The sequence below is a fragment of the Acomys russatus genome, chromosome 22 (assembly GCF_903995435.1).
Source record: "Acomys russatus chromosome 22, mAcoRus1.1, whole genome shotgun sequence".
NCBI lineage: Eukaryota > Metazoa > Chordata > Mammalia > Rodentia > Muridae > Acomys > Acomys russatus.
In genome coordinates, this window is record NC_067158.1 from 10,649,541 (window position 1) to 10,662,006 (window position 12,466).

Consider the following 12,466-nt stretch of genomic DNA (forward strand, 5'->3'; position numbering starts at 1 on the left):
CGCACAGTCATGTTTAAAGACTTCTTAAAGCAGGTTTTATGGAAAAATAAAATTTTAAATTAAAACATTTTATTAATTACTAACTTTATTTTCATTACCTTTGAGTGTGTAATATACATATAGGCATGCCATGGCTGCAGGTGGAGGCCAAGAACAACGCTGTGAAGTCAGTCCTCTCTTTACATGTGCTCCAGAGGTCAGACTCAGGCTGTGAGGCTCGTGCAGCAAGACTCGTCACCCACTGAGCAGTGTTGCCAACCCAGAGAAGCAAAAACTTAAATACGTTCTCAATAGCAGAAATTTAAGGAATACCATGTTGCAGTTAAAAAAAGGTGTTCATCTAAATATACTATGAGGAAAACATTTCCAAGATATATGTTAAGTGAAAAAAAAAAAGCTTCAAGAAAAGACATTACTGTCTAATTTCATAATGTCCAGAAGTTAAATATATCACCTTGGTATGTTTTTATATGTGTTTATACATATATTACCATCCAATATGTAAGATGTAATATAAGCCACATATGTAGCTTCAGATTTCAGCCATATTAAAAAATAAAAACAGATTACACACACAAAAACACACAGTGTTTCGAAGGCTAGAGTTCAGTGTCTCACACATGATAAACATGCACTCTACCACTGAGCCACATTCCTAGCCCAGTAATATTTTATTTAAATTCAATATATCAAAATATTATCATTCTAACATGTGATCAAAATAAAAATTACTGAGATATCTTATATTTCTTTATAGTACACTTTCACAATCCAGTGTATATTTTATACATAAAACACATCCCAATTCACTAGTAGCCACATTTGTATATGATGGGCATGTGTGTGGAGTGTTGAGGTGAATTTGGGTGTCTCTTACGATCCCCACACTTTTTGAGACAGCATCTCTCATTGAACTTGGGCTCACTAATGCAGCAAGACCAGATGGAGAATTTTTACACAGTACCAGGGAGATTTGAACAAAAGCCCTAATGTTTGCACAAGTACATTCTTGAGTGAACTACTTCTCTAGTACCCAAACTAGCCATATTTCAAGTGCTCATTAGTGATGTGTGTGTGTGTGTGTGTGTGTGTGTGTGTGTGTGTGTGTGTTAAATAAAGGGAAAGGATGCTGGGCAGTGGTGGTGAATGCCTTTAACCCCAGCATTTGGGAGGCAGAGATAAGCAGATCTATGAGTTCAAGGCCAGCCTGGTCTATGAGTTCCAGAACAGCCAGGGATGCACAGAGACCCTGTTTCAAAAAACCTAAATAAATTAATAAATGGAAAGGTAAGGAATATCCATGGTGGGTTTTGGATTGTCTATAAGAATATATTCAAGCCTATGGCTAGGACAATGACTCAGTGGTTAAAAACACTGGCCGGGGGTTGGGGGGGGGGGAATACTGGTTGGATTTGGATGTTCTTCCAGAGAACCCAGTTTAGACTCAAAGCATATGCTTGGTGTCTCCCAACCATCTCTAACTCCAGTTCTGGGGAATCTGATCCCCTCTTCAGGCCTTCATGGGCACTGCCTCCCAAGTGCTGGGATGCCTGGATATTTGACTTACTTTTTTGTTTATTTGTTTGTTTTGGTTTGGTTGGTTAGTTTTTTGAGACAGGGTTTCTCTATGTAGCATTGGCTGTCCTGGAGGCTGTCCTCCAACTCACAGTGATCCGCCTGCCTCTGCCTCCTGAGAGTGCCGGGATTAAAGGCATGTGCCACCACACCCAACTCTCCTTTTGTTTTCTTATACACCAAGAACCACCTACCCAGGGCTGGCAATGACCACAGTGGGCTGAGCCCTTCCACACTTATCATTAATCAAGAAAATGCTCCACAGGCCAATCTCGTCGCCCTCTCCCCATCCCCTTTGTTTTTCTGTTCTATTTTGTTTTGAAACTGAACCCAGGTCCTCTGCAACAGCCGGCAGTGCTCTTACTGCTAGCCGCCTCTTCAGCGCTCACACTCAACATTCATATCCAGTTTCTGAGACGAAATGAAGCTAGGCATGGGGGCTCACCCTGTGATTGCAGCTCTTTGAAAACAGGCCGGAGGAACTTGAGTTCCAGGCCAGACTAGGATACACAGTGAGATCCTGTCTTTAAAACAAACAAACAAAAGTGACTGGGTGTGGTGGTATCTTTTTTTAATCCTAGCACTCAGGAGGCAGAGGCAAGTAAATCTCTGAGTTCCAGGCTAGCTGGGGCGACATAGTGTGATCTGGTCTCAAAATCAAAACAAATAAAAATTGAATACCACCCCAAATTGAAAAACCGCCTGAAAAAATTTTTTAAATAAAAGCTGGGCATGATGGCGCATATCTTTAATCCCAGTACTTGGGAGGCAGAGGAAGACAGATCTCTATGAATTTGAGGATAGCCTGATCTACAAGAGTCCAGGACGGCCAGGGCTACTCGGAGAAACCCTGTCTCAAAAACCAAAAATAAATAAATAAACAAACAAACAAATATTTAAAAATAATAAAGTTTGTAATACAAAAAATAATCATACCTTTTCTTGATCAAATTTATTAATACATTTGAATTGTCTCATATGATCAGTGGATTTTCCACCATTAATTTAGTTGGAGTCTACTTAATTTCCTGTTTATGTTTTTATTAGTTATCTATTCCAACAATTAGCACATTCACATAGTATGTAACACAAAAGGTAATGGAAAAGTCTACAGTGGGGCTGTAGTCGCCCAATTTCCCTGCTAAGAGACAATCATGTCTTGAAATTTTCAGTTTCTTGAATCATTGTAGAAAGTACCTGTTTTTACTTTGAAGTCATTGGCACAACTAATAACTGAAATTGCAATAAAATTCATGTTATTCTTTCCAAATTGTAACTGTGAGGCTAACCTGGTCTATACAGTGAGTACCAGGGCACCCAGCACTACATAGCAAGACCTCATTTCAGAGAGAAAATATTAAATTACATTTATTGATGGGGGGGGGGGGTGCCACCGTGTTCCTGTGGAGATCAGTGGAATAGATTCTTCCCTGCTCTGTGGGCCTCTTGGGAATGCAGAAGGGAAGGGATGGAGGGAAGGACTTTATAAACTAGTCTGGAGCTGGCTGAGCATGTCCAACGAGCTTATCCTCAGGGTGCACAACTTTTCCCCTGACTCATGAAAACTGAGCTGAGACTGTGCCAGAGCAGTGTGCAAAGACTGGAAAGAAGTCTTTTGGAACCAGTATGGACCGGGAAATGTCTACGGAAATTGCAAACACACAAAATGTAGAAAGGACAATGAGAGAGCCACTGCAGTCCCGGCTGGTCCTGAGCTCCACATGGGAGAACAGTCACAGGCATTTTCACAACCCTTACTGTCAAGATAAAATTAGGGCTGCTAGGCCTTGCTCAACTTGGGGGACCCACAGTTATGTTGCTGTGTAGTAGGTGCTGCCTGAAGTGTGCAGGCTGCTGACGCAACACAGTGTGCATGGAGTCCTGTGGTAAACAACAGACTTGTTTTGCTGCTGCTGTTGCACTTCTGAGGCTCAAACCCAGGGCCTGACACACAGTAACACACATATACCAGCACTCTATGGTACCGAGCCACACTTCTGGCCTGGAGGACCAGTTTTTAACAAACAGTTTCTAATCCTATGACCAAGTTTTTATTTGGTATACAAAGAACTTCCCTTTAGATAGTATTTCCTATAATAAGAAACATAGTTTGCAATGTTTTGAAAACTTTAGAACCCACGGCTGCTGAGTGTGCACTGCAACGCAGCATTACTTCAGAACACAGCCACATTATATACCTCGGTATGACATATGTTTTCCAGCCTATAAAGATTTTCCATGATGTGGCAGGGCCGCTCAGTTTCCAGCTAAACACAATTTAGATGCAGGGCCCTTTCACATCTCGCGGAGCTGGAGAGCTGAGTGCAACAGCACTGTTGCAGGACATGTGACAGGTTTTGACTGAGGCTTTCATGATTTACTGATTCAGACTGGAAATTTCTACCTTGTTTTAGAAAAGCTTCTCTGATTTTTCCCTGGTATTTCTCAACTCACTGCCATGACCAACATGACCAAGTACCATCATCTACCAGACTGGGAAAGGACATGGGATCTGAGGTGGCTTTTTATGCCACTATAGTTCACAATTCTGAGTTCTAATAAGCCTGCTCAGAAGTCATCTATACAAATGATATGAAGAAACACTTAGTCTTAGATACACTGTGTTCCTTTTCTTCTCTGTGCTTTCTACTAATTGCACCGCAACCAATCTTTTGAGTTTTGACTTTGTAGTTATAGAGCTGACTCCTGGCAAGTTTTATAACTTATTCAAATTTCTGTATGAATAGTTATCCTTAGAATTTCCACTAATGTAATGAAAGCTAAGTGGGGGAGCTCTTTACAGGGAGATATACCTCAGGAGATCTTCTTCTTCTTCTTCTTCTTCTTCTTCTTCTTCTTCTTCTTCTTCTTCTTCTTCCTCCTTCTCTTCTCTTCTTCTTCTTCTTCTTCTTTTCTTCTCTTCTTTCTTCTTCTTTCTTCTTCTTCTTCTTTCTCTCTCTTTTCTTCTTCTTCTCTTCTCTTCTTCTTCTTCTTCTTCTTCCTTCTTCTTCTTCTTTTTCTTCTTCTTCTTCTTTTTCTTCTTCTTCTTCCTTCTTCTTCTTCTTCTTTTGGTTTTTCAAGCCAGGGCTCCTCTGTATAGCCTTGGCTGTTCTGGATTCCCTTTATAGACCAGGCTCAGGAGATATTCTTATCAGTACCTCTTTTAATGTGTTTGTTCACACGTGTGTGTGTGTGTGTGTGTGTGTGTGTGCGCGCGCGCGCGCGCGCTGTACATGTGGAGATAAGAGGACAGGAGTCAGCTATATTGTTTCTTCCACCATGTGGATTCCAGGGATTAAATTGAATTAACTTGGTAGCAAGCACTTTCACTTGCTCAGCCATCTCAATGGCCCTCAGTTTTGACTGCCTTACTCTAGGTATTTTCACACACACACAGGAATTAAAACTTCAAAGCTTCTCATGCAATATTGCATATGTAAAATAAGATCTTGTGTTTGCAAATGTTTGCCATAAAGGTTAACATATGTTGATAATATGTTACAGATTAGTCTACAGACTAATACAGATGAGTCGCATCTAGTTGAACGTTATCTGATTTTGTTGAACATGAAGTATGTTCTGAGTTGCTATGGTGACTTAAAATCAACTTTATTTGGGGTATGAGAAGTGTTAAGAGATCTCTGAGTAACAAGTGGAAGTCCATATCCTATTCCAAAGTCTCTCACCTCAAATTCCAGCTGCAAACTTCTACTCTTCTCATGTATGACAGTGGAGGTGAGCTACCTATGCCTGAACATGTGGAACCCATAGTGAAGAAATTCTAAGAGGAGAGTGCAAACGGAGACTGACTCCCAGACTGCATATAAACTGAGGCAGCCTTTTAAATGCCACCAAGAGCGGGGAACACTGAAAAGCTAGCCCTCTGGCCTCTTTTATGGTACAGTATAGAGAGTAAGAATGGGGAGCTGGGTTCAATAACTGACTTGCAAGTTTCCACATAGAAGGAAAAAAAGAGGGAGAAGGAGACTCATATTTGCCATGTAGCAAACAGGGATGCTTTGAGGATTAATGACATAATGTCTGTAAAGAGGTTGGAGTTCCTTAGAAAACAGACTCTACATAAATATAAAGTTATAATATTTAGGCTTAGTCCATAATGTGAGACCTGGTTTCTTTGGCTCATGAAGTCATCAGCAGTTTTGTAGAATGTGCTCAAATACACCAAGCAACCTTTCAAGGTCCTCACACGTGGGCCGCCTAGCTAATATGAACCACCTGGTTGAAGAAAAACCACAGAGCCTGGTTTCCTTCTTTCAAGGCTCCAAGAGGACACATATGGGGAGTGCTGATGCCATAGAGGAGAAAGGCACAGCCAAGCCAGCACTTCACAGCATCCAGCGCAGTGGTCCTCACCTTCCTAAACGCTGCAACTCATGTTGTGGTGACCCCAGACATAACATTATTTTTGTTGCTACTTTGTAACTGTAATTTTGCTACTGCTATGAGTTGTAAATTTAAATATCTAATATACAGGATACCTGGTACATGTGCAACCCCTGTGAAAGGGTCGTTCAAGCCCTAAAAGAGGTAGTGACCTGCAGGTTGAGAGCCATTGACTTAGGATTTCCAAGGAATGCTGCAGGAGTTCGGGTATGTTGTGGCTCAGAGGAAAACAAATTTCATATCATGTTCTGATTTAGAAGAAAGACTAATTTGTGATTCACACAAGGAAAACGTGTAGCAAGGATAGGAATGAGAAAGCTTCTTGGAATGGTTGGCTTATAAATTGAAAATATCTGGAGGCACACTTAAGGACATTAGCTTTTCCTGGGCTAACTCTAAGAGTTAATGTCTTTGACTGCAGTACACAAACTTTTCTTCATTTCTTTCCACGTAAAGGTTACCAAGGATATCTTGCAGACAATTTTAATTTTTAAAGTTCTAAGGGACAATCAATTGCTTCGCAAAATCTTGTGGTATACCTGAATGGCAGTAATTTCGTTATGTAAAATATTTGCATTTCTCAGCCTTAAAAGATAAAATGAGCCAGGTGTACTGACACATGCCTTTAATCCCAGCACTCCAGCACTGGCAGAGGCAGAGGCAGGAGAATCTCTGTGAGTTCGAGGCCAGCCTGGTCTACAAAGTGAGGCTAGGACAGCCAAGGTGACACAGGGAAACTCTGTCTCAAAAAACCAAAAACCAAAAAAAAAAAAAAAAAAAAAAAAAAAAGATAAGGTGAATAGTAGTTCAAAGGCTTCAGGCATTAGAAAATGCCATCTTCAAGATTTAAGGTTTTGCAGGGTATGGTGGTGCATGTCTCTAATCCCTGTCTCGAAAAACCAGGAAGAAGAAAAAAGAGCGGGAAGGGTAAGGTTCATAAACATAACTAATCACTAACTGCTCAACAGTAACTCTGAAACTGTTGTTGTTATACCACAGTATTTGAACAGAAGATGAAAAAAAATACAAAAAGCCTTTTTTGGGTTGTTTTGTTTCTACATTTATTTCAGTTGGCTGTTCTTTCAGTGGCTTGACTTTTCACTAACTGTTAGAGCATGGCCCAGTGCTTTGTTTTTTATTGCTAATTATTTACCACCCAGATGTCTTTTACAGAGCAGACACTCACGTACATCAAAATGACAAATGACATTTGTAACCTTGACAAATGACATTTGTAACCTTGCCTAAGAAATTATTCCTAATTGGCTGATTAAAAGGCCTAAACCTGGGCAGGGGAGAATGGGGGAGGTGTGGCCAAAGTTTGTTGGCTTTGGGAGAGAAGGATCTTGGGAGGAGAAGAGTGCAAATGCTGGAGGAGGAGGAAGGAGGAAAATCGCCTTGGGATAGGAAAGAGGCATGTGGGCCCAGAGGAGGAACTCTGAAGTTCCACATGAAAGAAACGGCCCAGATGAACAACATTAGCAAGTATTTTGGGATTATGGAAGGGGATAGCCCAAATAGAACCTATTAGAAGCAGATGGCTGGGGGTTAATGGAAGGTAGCTTAGGAGGTAATATCTGCCATGCCCCAGGTGAATTAAGGCTGTTCTAAAATATATCAGGTGTCTGTGTCTTTATTGATTGTAAAAGTGGGTTAGATGATTGTTATATATAAAATTAAAGATTAAGGCAGATAATAGAATACAAGGTACCAGGCAGATATTATGTTATACAGACTTTATTAGATGAACATGAGGGGAGAAGGGGGCAGCCCAGAGAGAGGAGAGAGAGAGAAAGTAGAGGGGAGTAGAGAGAGGGGTAGAGAAGTAGAAAGGTAGAGAGAGTGTGTGCCACGTGAAGGGTGTCTTTTATATGGCCCAGGGCAGGACCATACCCCCCCCCCCCGTGGCAGGTAAGCAGTGACCTCACAGGTAGGCAGACTGAAACAGAATCCTAACAATAATACTGCTGTAATAACTGTAAGTCTAATAATAAACACTTTTAGGCCATACTTTTAAATTAGCAGCAACAACTGACTGGCATGGTATTTCAGACATTAATATTGGTAAATACACAAAAGCAATATGGTAAAGGACAGAAATGGTATAGCCTTCTCAACACATTAAAATATATATATTTAAAATAAAATATTAACCTTAACTCTTCTTCCTCTTCCCAACCTTTATCAGCTCAGTCCTGAGCTGGTATGGGGTGTCTAAGCAAGCTAGGCAACGTCATGGAAGGGAAGGGAGCCTAAGCAGGTTCCGGAGGACCCAGCCAGAAGACAAGATTGGTAGGAGGGCTCAGAGCTTACACAGAGTCAGGAGGGTCACAAGCAAGGCTGGCCAACAGTCAGGAGTCAGAACATGAGCAGAATTTGGAGGGCATCTACATAAGGACCAAGCATGGGAAGGAGGCAGGGTGGGTGGAGAGGCGAGGGTGGGAGGGTGAGATAGCTATCTGTGAGTGTGTGTGGAAAAAATGAGGATGGGAATTTAGTTACATTCCAGGGAAGTAACTAAATATGTTATGAATGATAAAAGCCCACGTCCTTACTGATGGAAAAATTACAAATATGGAAAGCGAGAAAACCCGAATGATCTTTATAGTATTGGACAGGCAGTGTGAAATCATGGACTTCCAACAGATAGGTAAATATAGGGGTGTGTGTGTGTGTGTGTGTGTGTGTGCGTGCGCGCGCGCTCATACACTTGTGCTCTGACATATATTCACTATGTCTGTCCACTGAGAGAACCCACATCTTGGTTACTAAAAGAAACCACTCCAAACCAAGGGGTCTCAGAAAAACAGCTGACTCTAGTACTGGGACAGGGGAACTCTAAGTCTGGGACAGCTTGTCAAGCCATAATGCAAGGAAATACTAAAAACTTACGGGGACACGAAAGCCTCCCTGCCTCCCTGGTGGAGTAATCTCAGAAGACATGGGCATCCAAACAGAGAGAAAGAGATAAAATAAACCCTCATGAATTCAGACTGATAGGAGTGACTAAAGAGAAGTCTGATGAATCAGAGACAACGCACAGCTTCAGGGTTCTTCCCTGCGCAGATGCTGCTGGAGACTGGCTCTACTAGAGGGAAGCCTGGCCACGCCGCCTTAACCAAACTACCAAGTAAACAGCTAACAATGGGACAAATCAAGGTCATCTGCCACTCGAAGTAAGTAGTGACTATTCAACACCACTTCTGGATACTTAAAAACACACACACTCTGAATCAAATCATGAGGAAACATCAGACAAATGCACAGTGAATGAACAGTCTGTTCTATTAAAACATGCCAGTATCAGGATAGTCAAGAGAGACCCAGGATATTTAACAACGAAATAAACCATATGAGTCTGACCTGGATCCTCCTGCAATAAAGAACATTATTAGAATAACTGAGAAAACTCAGTAGAGTCTGAGGGTCACATAACAGTCATTTAAGTTTTCAGGGGTAATGAAGTAAATTGTTCAGGAAAAATAAAAACAAAAACTTGATTTGTGCTGAACTTCAAGCTTCTCTATAAACATATAAAAATGACTTTTAGGAAAATATTTTTAGAAAAAGGACCTGTTTTTTCTGCTACATACATATTTTTGGACAAATATTTTAGAAAGTGAAGACACTTGCTCTTTTCTAACCTACCTACTGACTGCTCTGTGATGAGTACATGGATAAGTGAGGAGTCAAAAAGCACAATGCCAGAGAAACTAGAGACAAAAGAATAAGAAGAAATTGGAAGAATATAAAATCAGTCTGAACTGGAGCCTATCAGAAATGCTTCTAGGACCACAGACATCTTTAAAAGATGACTCTAGATGTTTTGGGTCAACTAAATCAAGCAAGAGCAAACAATAAGAGTAGAGAGACCTCGACAGAGTGCTATGTACTATCTGCTTGAGTGGGAGCAGTTAGTGAATTTGATTTGAGTTAGTGGTTTGATCTGAAATACCTCCTACATGGAAAGCTCAGTGGATTTCCTAATGACCTAGATGTGAGTTATGAGTGAGAAGAACCAAGGATGGCTCCTTGGCTCCTAGGGTTGGGTTTTTTGTTTCGTTTGTTTTTGTTTTTCCAAGACAGGGTCTCTCTATAGACCAGGCTGTACTGGAACTCATTCTGTAGACCAGGCTGGCCTTGAGCTCGCAGAGATCCGCCTGCTTCCCAGGGTTTTGACTGATGCAACTGGAAGAAAGATGGTGTTACTGAAAGGGAAAGACGAAGTGTAAGGTTGACTGTAACAGTCAACTTGATACAACCAAGAATCAGTTGGCCGGACATGCACCTGTGATCCCAGCACTCCACTCGGGAGGCAGAGCAGGCGGATTAACTGTGAGTTCGAGGCCAACCTGGTCTACAAAGTGAGTCCAGGACAGCCAGGGCTATTACACAGAGAAACATTCTCTCAAAAAAACAAAAAAGAAACAAAAGGATCACTGGGGAACAGTCTTAGGGACCGTCAACGTCGAGCTGGGCAGTGCACATGTCTGTAATCGACATGATCTAACCCACTGTGGGTAGTAGTATTTTCTAGGCAGAGGTTCCTGAATTCTATCAAGAGTGGAGAATGCAAGTTGGGCACGCAGCAACTGGCCACATATGCATTCATCTTCTCTCTGCTCAAGACTGTGGCTGTGATGTGATCAGCTGTTCCAAGCTCCTGCTCCTGTGACCTCCCCACAGTGATGGGCAGTAACCTGTAATTGGTTTCTCCCCCTGTGATTTTCTATCAGGGTATTTTATCACAGCAACAGGAATGAAACTAGGATGAGAAGCAAATATTGTTAGGAAAGCTATAAAGATGAAAATCTGATTAAAGTGGACTAGAAACAGCAGAAATAGAAAGCAGAGAAGTAGACACAAGAAGAACTTAGGAAAGTAAGCCGGGCATGGTGGCGCACGCCTTTAATCCCAGCATTCGGGATGGCTGTGAGTTCAAGGCCAGCCTGGTCTATAAAGTGAGTCCAGGATAGACAGGGCTACACAGAGAAACCCTGTCTCGAAAAACAAACAAAACAAAAAAAAAACAAAAATTAAAAAAAAGAAGAAAAGAAAAGTATCATGAAAAATGGACATATTTGTATATGTGATAGAAAGAGCATTTTGGACAAGATAAAATACATTGTTAAAATAGGGAGGCATAAATGAACTAGACTGTGTCTCAGGGCAGTGAGAAACTAACCTAACTCCAGGAAGGAGCATGTGTTGGGCAACAGTGAGAAAGAAAACAGGTAGGGTGGAACCAGACGAGGAGCAGCCTGAGAGCTGGGAGGTGTTTAGACTTGATGCAGTAGGAAATGGGAGCCATGAGATCTTGCTGATTAGGGAAGTGATATGATGAAAGTTATGGTTAAGTTAAAGCAGATGAGCCGGTGGAGAGGGATCTACAGAGGCCGTGGTGGCAATTCACACAGGGGCAGATGAAGGTCTGGACTCATGTTTTGTCAGTAAGATCACACTTTAAAGGGAAGGCTTGAGGGGAATTTTTTTGGGGGGAGGAGAAGTTTGAGACACTGAGATAAAGGTGATACTGAGAAGCAGGGAAATTGGATAGGGAAATGTGCTCTGGGTGTGGAAGGGGAAGGGCGGTAGTGAAAAAAGTCATGTGCATACTGAACTGACATGATAGACATAAAGGGAGAAATACTGAATAACAGTTTAAAGATGCAGAAATGGAAGCTGGGACAAAGTCAGGGCTCAGGCTAGGACTTGTGAAAGTCAAGAGCATACACAGACCGTCTGACGCTCTGAGAATGAGTGGGCCCACCGAAGAAAAGCATAGAGAACTGAGGAAGCACAAGTCAAAGCTTTGGAGCTGCCTACAATTAGAGCTGTGGAGAACAGAAGCAAAAGAGAGAAATGGATAAGAATTCAAACAAATGAAAAAGAAATGAGAAGACTTTAAAAACAGAAGAAAGAAGGTTTCAAAAAGAATACATAGCCATCACCCTAGAACAGGTGCAGGTGAATGAAATAGGAGCAAAGACTATGAAACCTTTTAATTAGAAAGTTGTTAAGCTGGAAGAGAACAGTTAGAAAAGGAGCAAGGCTGCTTTCTGCAGGGAAGAACTGGTAAGGAGGACGTCCCAGGAGGAGTCTGTAAGGAAAGGAAAGAAACAGGCAACAGTGCAGGTGCTCACGGCCACTTACAGTTACACTTCCTGTTCTTCCCACTGAGTGTTAGACCAACTTCTTTACATTTCCCGTGGATCCTTCTTCTCTGAGAATATCCAAATCTAATTTTTGAACAACTTCAGGTTTATGACACAAAAGCAAGTGGAGAAACCTGACTTCTCTGTCTGTCCTCAGAAATTTATACTTTTACTATAGTTTTTCCAAAACCGAGCTTTGACTTGTTCTGACAAGTTCTGAAAAAAAAAATTCTATAGGAATGAGAAATGTTTTACATAATGTAGTTTATGATATCCAGTGGCCTTAAACCAAGCTGAGATACTTATATCCAAACAGATACTTATGTTCCAAA

General features: G+C 41.4%; 1 protein-coding gene across 1 annotated transcript in view; it reads right to left on the minus strand.

The window, feature by feature from the left end:
• The window catches only part of Hormad2 (HORMA domain containing 2), a 78,626-nt gene that overhangs the window by 19,923 nt on the left and 46,237 nt on the right, over nucleotides 1–12,466 (minus strand). Inside the window, exon 12 of the mRNA XM_051165384.1 lies at nucleotides 10,481–10,485. Coding sequence (XP_051021341.1) covers nucleotides 10,481–10,485 — 5 coding nt within the window. The remainder of the gene's footprint in view (nucleotides 1–10,480; nucleotides 10,486–12,466) is intronic.